Below are 12,539 nucleotides of genomic sequence, written 5' to 3'. Positions count from 1 at the left end.
GATTAGTGAAATGTCATAAGACATCTACATGCCGTGTAATAGCGCCTTAATCAATACCTTCGGGGCTGTTATCGAATCATATTCTTGATCTACAGCGAGAGGTTCAGCGCTACAAAAGAGAATCTCTAGATCATGCAGACACGGTATTAAATGCGGTAAATAGTTATCGGGTAGAATTGATCCTTGGACAACGACCGCCACCTTAGTCGTAGAGTTCCTGGATCTGGATATTAAGCAGAACCATATTGTCGAAAGAAAGAATAACACAACACACTGCTACAACAATAACTTCTTCTTAATTTTTTAAGGCACTTGGTCCACCCCACATTTTATCAAAATCGAAAATTGCTAAAATTATTCTGTTACTGTGGAATTGGTAAAGTTACTTAATTTTTTTTTGAAAATTGTGTTTTATGCCATTCTAACTAAATCAAAATTTAGAAAAAAATTACTACGTCAATATAAATGGTCTAAATTATGAATATATGAAGCATGTCCGCCTATGACGCAGAACGCCTGGGTTCGAATCCTGGCGAGACCATCAGAAAAAATTTTCAGCGGTGTATTTCCCCTCCTAATGCTGGCAACATTTGTGAGGTACTATGCCATGTAAAACTTCTCTCCAAAGGGGCGTCGCACTGTGGCACGCCCTTCGGTCTCGGCTATAAAATGGAGGCCCCTAATCATTGAGACCAAACAAGAATCGGACTGCACTCATTGATATGTGAGAAGTTTCCCCCTGTTTCTTAGTGGAATGTTCATTGGCAAAATTTGCTTTACATGCAAAATGCTTTCCCCATTTTTAATTGGAGCAGTAAGACCTGGCACTCAAACTCAGTTTTCCCTTTTCACATTTGCTTACAAGTGCATGTTGCACATTGCAAATTAGCCCATGAACCAACATATCATTGGGTGCTGTCCAATTCAACATTAAACCCAAAAATAAGGGATCTTCTTTTTATTAAGGAGTTGGTCTGGCGCGCAGAAGAGCGGCTGTTACTTATTTATTTTTTTTTTTTTGAAAATTGTGTTTTATGCCATTCTAATTAGATCTAAATTTAGAAATAAATTACTACGTCAATATAAATGGTCTAAATTATGAATATATGAAATTTCATCCAAATTTAAACAAGGGAATCGAGATCAAAATTTTGTCTGAAAAAATATTTATTGAAAATTGTCAAAAAAAAATTTTTAGGAAAATGTTTTCGTTTAAAAAGATTTGGATCATGGTGCTTCACACCCATCCCAAATGGAGTAGATTGTAAAGTATACATCTGAATTTGAACAGGGTTCTTTTAGACGACTTGTTTCACAAGCCCAATACAAAACAAGTAAAAGCGTGCTAAGTTCGGCCGAGCCGAATCTTATATACCCTCCACCTTGGATCGAATTGGTCGAGTTCTTTTCGCGGTATCTCTTTTTTAGGCAAACCTATGATAAAAAGGAACGAATTGCTATGATATTCGAGCTTAAATATCAAGATATCGTCCGATTTGAACCATAATCGAACTGAATGTTTGAGACAATATTGGAAGTCGTTGTGTAAAATTTCAGCCATTTCGAATAAAAATTGCAGATCATAATGGACACGTATGTTGAAGTTCATGAGGGAAGTCGTTGTATAAAATTTAAGCCAAATCGGATAAGAATTGCCCTCTTTAGTGGCGCAAGAAGTCAAGATTCAAGATCGGTTTATATGGCAGCTATATCAGGTTATGGACCGATTTGAACCGTACTTAGCATTGTTGTTGGAAGTCATAACAAAACACCTCATGCAAAATTCCAAATCGGATTAGAATTGCGTCGTATAGAGGCTGAAGAAGTCAAGACCCCAGATCTGTTTATATGACATCTATATTAGGTTATGAACCGATTTAGACCACAGTTAACACAGTTGTTGGAAATTACAACAAAACACCTCATGCAAAATTTCAGCCAAATCGGATAAGAATTGCGCCCTCTACCGACTGAAGAAGTCAAGGTCCAAGATCGGTTTATAGGGCAGCTTTATCAAAACATGGACCGATATGGCCCATTTAAAATGCCAACCGACCTACACTAATAAGAAGTATTCGTTTAAAATTTCAAGCAGCAATCTTTACTCCTTCGAAAGTTAGCGTGCTTTCAACAGACAGACGGACGGATATTGATAGATCGACTTTAAACGCCATGACGATCAAGAATATATATACTTTGTGGGGTCTCAGAGGAATATTTCGAAGAGTTACAAACAGAATGACGAAATTAGTATACACCCATCCTATGGTGGAGGGTATAACAAATCAAATCTTACTTCCCTTATTAAAGTCCAACTTATCCAAAGATGCCAATAGCACCTTTTGCACAACTCTTTTGTTCTTCGCTGTTTTGTGTATAGGCTGTGACCTACATCACATGCGATGTGCCTTTCGTTTGGTTTGTCTGTTTGCGCTTATTTTTTTTGGGCTTAAAATCTTATTGAGATTCCATTGCAGGATAAATTATTATGAAGTTTTGTATTTAAAAATATTACGCTGAAATTTTGTCTTTAGAAAATTTCATTAAAATTTTGTAATAAAAAAAAATAATGGCCCTGGTCTGATTAAAATTTTTTCTCTGTAGAATATTATATATTGTATATAAAATTTTGTCATTTTAAAAAGTTTTACTAAAATTTTGTGTTTGGAATTAATTTATTTTAATTTTTTTCTTACGGCTACGTCCCTGCTACACAGGTTTGACTAATTTCGTGGAAACCCTCGTGGCAGAGAAGAAATTGAGATCCTGTTAGTCCGTCAAATACTTTAAATGATATGATATGCTATTCTATTAACGGTTTGAACCACTTGAAGTAAGAAATGGGAATGGGATTGTGCAAAAAAGTACATTTTTTCGACATGTTGAATTGAAATCGAAATTTTTGTGTTCGTTTGTCCAGAAAAATGTAACCCTAATACCGGGTACTACGTTCGTTTGTAATGGTGTTGCCCGCCTAGGCGCATTTAATAAGGTGGTCTCACGCGAACCACTGTTAACAGCCGGCCAGGTATGACGATGTTAAGATGTCAGATTTTTGTTTGCATTCTCTTTGTTATTATCTTCTTTCTCGCTATTCTCTGCTCATATCAGCACATGCCAACACAGACGCACACAAAATTCTTCGTATGTGTGTTGGCAAAACGTCGATCAGCTTGATGACAAGATGGCGGATTGGTCCATATGATTTATGGTTGTTGTACAAATGAGAACACCTTTAATTGTTTCGCCATGGTTGGCTACAGAGAGTGGAAAAAATTTTGCATTTGTTACACCGTGCCAAGGTGGAAAATGTCGCACTTAAAATCGCGGCTATCATTCAAACATATTTTATTTGAACAGAAGAAGAAGAATAAAATGGAAAAAGTGAATGCGTTTTATTTAGCTAACGGCATATTAGATGCATTGCTAGAAAGCTCTTCATCCGCAGACGAGGATGCGATGTTTACCGTATTATTTGGTCATTCTCTGTAGGCAACTATGGCCTGTGGAAAAAGTGCAAGTGGAAAAATGGTGCATTTCTTACACCGTTCCAAACTCTACAGTGGAAAATGTCGCACTTAAACCGCGGCTATCATTCAAACAAATTTTGTTTGAAAGGAAGAAGAAGTAGCAAAATTTTTTGAATTCTAGAAAAAAAGCGGCAAAATATTAAAATCAAATATATAAAATGGAAAAAGTGAATGCGTTTTATTTAGCTAACGGCATATTAGATGCATTGCTAGAAAGCTCTTCATCCGCAGACGAGGATGCAATGTTTACCATATTATTTGGTTACTCTCTGTAGGCCATAGTTGCCTACAGAGAGTGGAAAAAATTTGCATTTCTTACACCGTGCCAAACTCTACGGTGGAAAATGTTGCACTTAAAACCGCGGCTATCATTCAAACAAATTTTGTTTCAACAGAAGAAGAAGAAGCAAAATTTGTTGAATGCTAGTAAAAAAGCCGCAAAATATTGAAGTCAAATATATAAAAGGGAAAAAGTGAACGCGTTTTATTTAGCCAACGACATATTAGATGCATTGCTAGAAAGCTCTTCATCCGCAGACTAGGATGCGGTGTTTACCGTATTATTTGGTTGAAATGACTACATAGGGACATATGAACATGTTCGATTGAAAATGCAAAAGGTGTAACGCTATGAGAGGGTTGGGGCGAAAATGTTGTCCCGCATAACAGGGGTAAGTGTAAACATTGGTGTAAAATTTGTTTCAGTATAGAAATCACCATAAGCTTTCATAAGCAGATTTTCAGCATAAACTATTTTCCTTATGAACGAATCCAATTAGATACACGTTGCAATTCTTTTGTTCATTAACTAAATATGAACGTTTATTAAAAATGTTAAGCGGCGAGAGAAACATTTTACAATTGTAATGCTTCCTACTCGATTTTGTAAGGAATATGTATGTATGTAGTATTAAATATATACAAAAACTCAAAAGCGTATTAGGGTATTAAACTAGTTAGTGTAAGCTATCATTTGAGCAAGAGAAATCGTAAACACTTTAGATTTTTTTTATCCATTGCAAACAGCTTCTGGTAGTGTTATTTTTTTGTTATTTTAGGCTTCTAGCAGCAGTTTTTTTTTACAAAATTTTCGATTTTATGTTTTAATTTAAACTAAACATATTAGGTATCGATTAACTAACTAAAGGATAGCCCTGATGGGACTATTTAAAGCATAAAACTGGCTTCATCCATTTTTACCGGTGGAGCAACTATGGTGGTTTGTGATTGTTGAATGTGAATATTTACAAAAACAATGAAAATTATAGCTTCATTTCAAATGTGTAGATATATACAAATACACAATGTCTAGTTTAGGTAGAAGAAGAAGAGAATAAGAGCCTTACAATTTCACATTTGGCAAAAGGTAGGGCCCCGATTTTCAATGGCATCATCGACCTCTGGGCGCACGTGTAAAAGATGCGCTTTGGCATTCATATAGCCCCAGGGCAGGCGGCAATAACATGTTGTTATTAATTAGTAGTAGTAGTTTTTATAATGTCATACATTCTTATTTGGTTATTTGGTTTGTCTGCAGTTACATTACACTAAGGCTAACGTACATATATTAACTATACACAGTTTCTATAAAAGATTGTTAAAGTGTTTTCGATAAAAGACTGGCTGGTTGTGGTTGGTTGGTTGGTTGATTGGTTTGAGATGTACATACATACAAACATTTGCGAGTACATATTGCAATTACTTCATAATAATCATATTTGGTATGTCTGAAGTGGAGGGATATTCAGCTGAGCAGGATTTGTCGTCGTTGTCGCTCATTAGGTCTGTAATAGGCTTTAACAACTGAAAGGGGGGTTTGGTAGTGTATGTACGGCCCAAAAGAGGCACATGCTCCTCTAAAATAGAATTCAAACACAAAAATAGTACAATCAAAATAAATGTTTTTTTTCTTTTTTTTTGGTTTTTGGTTACAAACTGAACAACACAAAATTTGGTATTGTCTAAATTATAACTAAACTTATGCATGCAACAAACATACACAAATAAAGAATAATAATACTAAAATAATCGAAAGTTATGTTGTCGTTTTATAAATATTTAGAAAAAAACTAAATTAATGAACTTTGATACCAAGCACTAAAAGCCAATGAATTTTATTGAAATAACAAAAAACAAAAAGAGTTATATGAATGTATGAAATGCTCTATACAAGTATATGCTACTCTGTTGTCAGTCATTGCCACATACGACGTTTTCGAATTGTATTTACCTTGTAATTGTCGATTTATTAAAGCTGTTAAACTGTGACCTTCAGCGCTCTTCTTTAGTATCAGCATTGGTTTGTCTTCTGCATCATCATAGCTACCTGAAGGCAGAAATCCATTGCTGGCAATTGACTCGCTAACCTGGTAAAAAAAATGTATAGTTATGAACTTGCACAAATTTTTATACTTTAGGTCACTTATATCGAGATTAGAAAATTTTGTGAATATTTGTTTTTTTGTAGGCTTTGGCCAACGATAGAGCTCGATGCAGAGAGCTTTTTGATGCCCTATGTTTATATCGAACAGTTTACCATTGGTCATATTTTATTGTAATATATTTAATATACTCGAATATAAAGGGTGATTTTTTAGTTGTTATCTTTTTGGCAACATTTCGTTGTTGTCGTAGCAGTACACAGATGCGGCAGCCCTTGCCGATGAATTACTCCATCGGGTCAATCCGGTACGTTCAACCGGCTGCCATGGGATTGGTACGATTCGTGTTTGTTTCACTGTCAAACATCTAAAGTTTGGTCTATAATTTTACCATGAATCGTCTTACAAACGAACAACGCTTGAAAATTATTGAATTTTGTTATTAAAATGCGTGCTCTGTTAAGAAAAATCATCGCGCGCTACTTCTATTGAGCCCCGAAGCTCATTTTTGGCTCAAAGGGTACGTAAATAAGCAGAATTGCGGATTTTGGCGTAAAGAACAGCCAGAAGCAGAAGCAAGAGCTACCAATGCATCGAGAAAAACAGTTAAGTGCGATTTATGGGTTGGTGGCATCATTGGACCGTACTTCTTCAAAGATGATGCGAATCGTAATGTACCTGTGAATGGTAGGCGCTATCGTGAGATGATACCCATACGTCTTTTTTTTGCCTAAAATACAAGAGCTTGATTTGCATGATAGTTTCAACAATGGACTTATTGAGAACCGAGATCGGTGAACATTTTATTTCACCGGTCAATTTGCCGTCTAGATCGTGCAATTTTGCGCCTTTAGACTATTTTTTGTGGTACTATTTTAAAGTTCATGTCTATACAGACAAGCCCGCTCCAATTGACGCATCGGAAGACAACATTGAAGCATTTATTCGTGAGATGTTGGAATGAGTATGTCAAAATTGGACTAAGCAGATGGACCATTTGAGGCGCAGTCACGGTGGTCAACATTTGCATGAAATCTTCAAACATTAAGTTAAATTATATGGACCGTACCATCGTTTTAAATAAAGATTTCATACATTTTTCTGAATTGTATGTGTTTTGTTTTTGAAAAACAAAAATCTCCCTTTATATATTGGGTTGCCCAAAAAGTAATTGCGGATTTTTCATATAGTCGGCGTTGACAAATTTTTTCACAGCTTGTGACTCTGTAATTGCATTCTTTCTTCTGTCAGTTATCAGCTATTACTTTTAGCTTGCTTTAGAAAAAAGTGTAAAAAAAAATATATTTGATTTGATTTGAAAGTTCATTCTAAGTTTTATTAAAAATACATTTACTTTCTTTTAAAAAATCCGCAATTACTTTTTGGGCAACTCAATATATATATTGTATATATGGGATTTATACTTTTTCGTTTCTTTCAATGCCGAATATGAGAGTTAACCAGACTTTTCTTATTCATTATTTTTTCATCATAACTTTGTTACTTGCCTGTGTTACTTGCATGAGTTTTTTCACCACATCCCTTCCTAGTATGTGATCAAAAACAGTTTGTAAAAATGGTTCGGACATAATAGACAGTTTTAATTTGTCCCGATGCCATATTAAAACACGTGATTCCTCCATAGCCATAATAGAGACCTTTTTGATAAAAACAAAAAAGTTTAAAACAAATTAAAAACATAAATATGTATAGTAAGCTGTTTATAGTCACCTGAAAATAGTCATCTGTCGACACACCAAACCATTCTGGCGAATCTAGGAACTGATGTGGAAATACTATATGGAGTGCTCTTTGGTTTTGTGACACCACTAACCTAAAAATGAAAACGAGAGTAGTAGGGAAGAGATTTACTTATACTCAATAATATTTGCATTTTTTTTTTTTTTTTTTACTTACTTCCCCGACAGAACAAGTGACAAACTATCGACTTTTGTCACCTTTTCCTGTGCATACACCTCCTGGTACTTTAAAGCTCGTATAACCTTCATACAATTTAAAACTTTCTTGAACTGATGTCTGGAAACATGCAACGGCTTAAAAAGCGCTTCGTAGACCTGTAAAGAACAAACGAAGAAGTTCTGTGAGATAGCGAGAAATATTCAACATAGAGTGTAATGAATTTAATGATTTTAATGCACTTTGGGGACATGGGTCTTTCCCTCACCTATGTACTTCATTTCGTTTGTTTACTCCATTCGTAATCTGCTCTGAAATTCCTTTAAACGTTTAATTTTAATTCAATAGGAAATTTTGTCAAAATTTCATTTCTATAGGAAATTTTGTAAAAATTTCATTTCCATGGGTAATTCTGTCAAAATTTCATTTCTATAGGAAATTTTGTCAGTATTTCATTTCTATAGGAAATTTTGTCACTATTTCATTTCTATAGGAAATTTTGTCAAAATTTCATTTCTGTAGGAAATTTTGTCAAAATTTAATTTCTATAGGAAATTTTGTCAAAATTTCATTTCTGTAGGAAATTTAGTGAAAATTTCATTTCTGTAGGAAATTTAGTGAAAATTTCATTCCTATAGGAAATTTTGCCAAAATTTCATTTCTATAGAAAATTTTGTCAAAATTTCATTTCTATGGAAAATTTGTCAAAATTTCATTTCTATAAAAGTTTTATCAAAATTTCATTTCTATAAAAATTTTATCAAAATTTCATTTCTATGGAAATTTTGTCAAAATTTCATTTCTATAAAAATTTTGTCAAAATTTTATTTCTATAGAAAATTTGGCAAATTTTCATTTCTATAGGAAATTTTGTCAAAATTTCATTTCCATGGGTAATTCTGTCAAAATTTCATTTCTATAGAAATTTTATCAAAATTTCATTTCTATGGAAAATTTGTCAAAATTTCATTTCTATAGAAATTTCGCTAAAATTTCATTTCTATAGAAATTTTGTTAAAATTTCATTTCTATAGAAATTTTATTAAAATTTAATTTTTAGAGGAAGAGGAAATTTTGTCAAAATTTCATTCGGAATGGTTGATTGATTGCTATTGTATAAGCAGTGTGTTGTACCATGAGGTGGCAGCCCTTGCCGATGAAGGACTCCCTCGGGTCAATCCGGTACGTACAACCGGCTGCCATGGGACTGGGTGGATTGAGCAAAACGGCACTCATCTTGTGCACAGCTTTCTTATCATCAAATTTTTCGATGTGCAGAACTTTTTGCAGTGCTTTTGACCTCAGCTAGATCACGAACTTTCGGCGAGCTGTCATAACGTCCAACGATCATAGGACCCAAAATTAATCTTGGCCGTTATGACCGCCCATACCCTGCTTATAAAATTAGAAAAGATGAAAAAAAGATGAAAAAAAGCCTCCCCACCCATATAAATAATGTGAAGGAAAAATTAAGAGCCCCGACCCCTAATGATATAAACTCCAACGCAAAAAAAATTAAATAAACCCCATGAGTAATATGGGGAATATTTCATCTTGAGGTTTATTTCGGCTATATTTTTTGGATATTATTTCGTTATGAAATAATTCGCAAAAAAGGAAATGAAATAAACTCCAAAAAATTGTTTGGGTATTATTAAATTTCTTGGGGGCTAATTAAAGGTTCCATACCAAATTTCCTACAAATCAGTTGAGAATTTCAGTTAATACGACCTTGTAAGTGAAAATCGGACAATAGATTAACATATATGGGTACTACGTCTTAATCTTGCCAAATTCATAGCGTTTGTCAATGGGATAAAAAAGTGATATGTGGAAAAATTTGACGAAGGTGGGCCAATTTAACGCACCACGTTTCCTCAATAAGACGATTTCGATGTCTGTCAAGGCCAAATACTTAGTTGTGACCTTGGACAGGAAACTGAATTGGAAGTGTCACATTCAGGATGTTGATGTTGGACACTATGTAGACGGGCCGTAGGCTCGAAATGGGGCCTGAATCCGAGGATAGTCAGGAGCGTGATTAGACCAATACTTACTTACGCTTTAGTAGTTTGGTAGACTGCTATGGAGAAAAAGTGCAACATAAAGACCATACAACCAGAGAACATGTTGTCTTGGCATAGGCGGAGCGATGGGGACAAACGCGCACTAGGGCACTGGAGACTATTCTAGATATCCAACCAATTGACATACAGATTATGTGTGAGGCAGCCACTGCAGCTATGAGACTTAAGGCGATGGGAGAATGGATTGAGAATGGGAGCTGCTCATACCATCGCGGTATAATCGAGGCGATAATAGAAAACCTGGAAGGAAGGGAAGAAGTTTCCGATCGGATACCTGAGATGAACCTTGAAGTTGAGTGCGAGGCACTGATGCCATCGGCACAGTCTTGGATTGACGGAACCCTAGTATTGCCATCTGGAAGATCATGTTACACGAATGGATCAAAGCTAGAGGACAAAGTGGACCTGGAGGTCTACATTGAGAATCCAGGGACTGAGATCTGTTTTATCTGCCTGTCCATAATACGGTCCTGCAGGCGGAGATTCGGTCGATCACGGAATGCGTGAGGTGGTATGGTGCTAACGCGAGGACGTCGAGTGTGAACATCTTTACCGACAGTAAAATTGCCATAAGGGCAATAACAACCAGGACGGTAAGGTCACGAACAGTCTTGCAGTGTAGGAGGAAGAAGATTAACGCCTTCTCTGAGGATGGTAAAATCTGCATCGTTGGGGTGCCGGGCCATAACGGAGTAAGGGCAAATGAAAAAACAGACGATTTGGTGGTGAAGGCCAGAGGACTGTGGTCAATAAACTTGGTTAATTCGAAGCCTTTCGGGTCAACGGAGTCTGAGTTAAGGGAGTGGGTGACGAATGCGCATGCAACATTTTGGAACAGCGAAACGGTCGGTAGGATGGCGAAAATCCTATGGGGGGATCCCAATTGTGAGAAGACGAGACTATTAATGAAAGGAAGTAGGAAGGAGGTCAGTATAACTATTATTATCATAAAGGGACACATAGGTCTACGAGCTCACTTATATAAAATAAGTGCGGCAAGTCATAGCATGTGTAGGGCATGTGGGGATAGTTGATGACACGTTGGAGCATTTCCTTTGTCATTGGCACAGACGGACATGGGTTAACCGAATCAGGAAAAAATTGTGAGTCGAACCGTACACTGCTCCACAGCTACAACAGTGGCCCAGGGTGGAGTTCATGTTTTGACCATAAATACCATATGTGTGTTAATGTGTATTTTGTTTACGAATTTAATGCTAGGGCCTAAATTCGCAATTGAATCCTTTGAAAAGTACCACATCTAACTTTGGACGTCGCATCGTCATGGATTATCCTTAACTGATCGGCATAACATTCTTTAATTTGCTTATTGGGGTCGAAAGGGAATCGAATTTTAATATAAGTCCAGCTAAAATTATTAAACTAGACACAGGGGCTTCAACATGAGCTTTTGGTGATAACAAAATTAACTAAAAATGGGACACTCTAATGTATATAGTTCAACCCATTACAACCCGAAAGGTATATGGAACTTAAAAAGTAAAGAATATTTGGAATCTCCGTGGTGTAGCGTGAAGTACGACTTGTTGCTTTCATTTCCAAAAAAAAAAATTGCTATTAAAGCCTTATGAGGGGGTTTAGATTAAAACATTCCATTTAAATGCAGATATGACACCAAATATTGAAAACTAATTTGAAATAAACGCATTAATAATTTTAAGAAAATTTAATGGCAAAATTTGTTTAATTGCATACTCAATTCAATGAAACTAATTTGAATTCAAGAACGTTTTGCTGTCGTCTTTTATTTAATAAAATATGGCAAACAAAATCGAAGCAGGTAATTCAAATTCAACACCATCGATTTGTGTTGCCTTTTTTACTCGATTCCAAAATGTTGTTTAAACTGAGAAGACAACAACAAAAGCGTTTTCCTTTCCAAATAAATAATTAAAATGGCAAGCGTTTCCTTTACAAAGTCCAACTGACATAAATTAGACAAGAAAACTAAATCGCCCAAAATTCTTTCTATTTCTACGCCGTCTTGAAGAGATTTTTACAAACACAAAGTATTTAAAAATAAAAAAATCATTTTCAATTATTTCTAAAATTCACAAAGGAAGTACAAACAAGTAAAAACTTTGCTAAGTTCGGCCGGGCCGAATCTTGCTAACCCATCACCATGGATTCTACTAAAAATTTCACCAAATAAACTTAGTTGATGGACATATGTATGTGTACTTGACGCACAACATTTAAGAAGTTTTAGGGAATGCAGAAGATTATTTGGGAGATCGTTTTACCTGGGAGCTATAACATGTTATGAAATGATTTGGACAATATTTACCATGGATGTTGGAAATCACAACAAAACACTCCGTGCACTCAAGTTGTCAAATTGGGAGTTTGGTTTACATAGGAGCTATATTGGGGTATAGAGCAGACCATACTTACCCCGGATGTTGGAATAGCCAAATCGGTCATAAATTGAGACTTATAAAGGCTCCAAAAAGTTGAAACGAAGGGCCACTTTATCCAAATATGAACCGATGTGGCGATCATCAACAACCTACATCAGGTCGTTGTTGTTATTGTAGCAGTTTGTTGTGTTCAATCTTTCGTCTGCTTGATTCAGTTGAGTGTCAAGACCCAGGAACTCTGAG

General features: G+C 35.5%; 1 protein-coding gene and 1 long non-coding RNA gene across 7 annotated transcripts in view; one reads left to right on the top strand and one right to left on the bottom strand.

The window, feature by feature from the left end:
- LOC106087549 (blood vessel epicardial substance) overlaps positions 1 to 12,539 on the bottom strand; it is a 75,683-nt gene that overhangs the window by 5,776 nt on the left and 57,368 nt on the right. For 3 of the 6 annotated variants that reach the window (XM_059366255.1, XM_059366256.1, XM_059366257.1), the window contains exons 3-6: positions 7,829 to 7,986; positions 7,643 to 7,745; positions 7,420 to 7,569; positions 5,761 to 5,896 (exon numbers count right to left, since the gene is read on the bottom strand). In XM_059366255.1, the coding sequence (XP_059222238.1) occupies positions 5,761 to 5,896; positions 7,420 to 7,569; positions 7,643 to 7,745; positions 7,829 to 7,986 (547 nt within the window). Of the gene's footprint in view, positions 1 to 4,322; positions 5,387 to 5,760; positions 5,897 to 7,419; positions 7,570 to 7,642; positions 7,746 to 7,828; positions 7,987 to 12,539 lie in introns of those variants that run through there. The other 3 variants (XM_059366253.1, XM_059366254.1, XR_009397914.1) reach the window with 2 other exon arrangements.
- On the top strand, positions 2,589 to 3,389 carry LOC131996646 (uncharacterized). The gene is made up of 2 exons (XR_009397915.1): positions 2,589 to 3,028; positions 3,112 to 3,389. It is a non-coding gene; the product is annotated as an uncharacterized LOC131996646 (long non-coding RNA).

The sequence above is a fragment of the Stomoxys calcitrans genome, chromosome 4 (genome assembly GCF_963082655.1).
Source record: "Stomoxys calcitrans chromosome 4, idStoCalc2.1, whole genome shotgun sequence".
Taxonomy (NCBI): Eukaryota; Metazoa; Arthropoda; class Insecta; order Diptera; family Muscidae; genus Stomoxys; species Stomoxys calcitrans.
The sequence above is the reverse complement of the archived record's forward strand: the minus strand, read 5'-3'. Positions and strand labels throughout refer to the sequence as shown.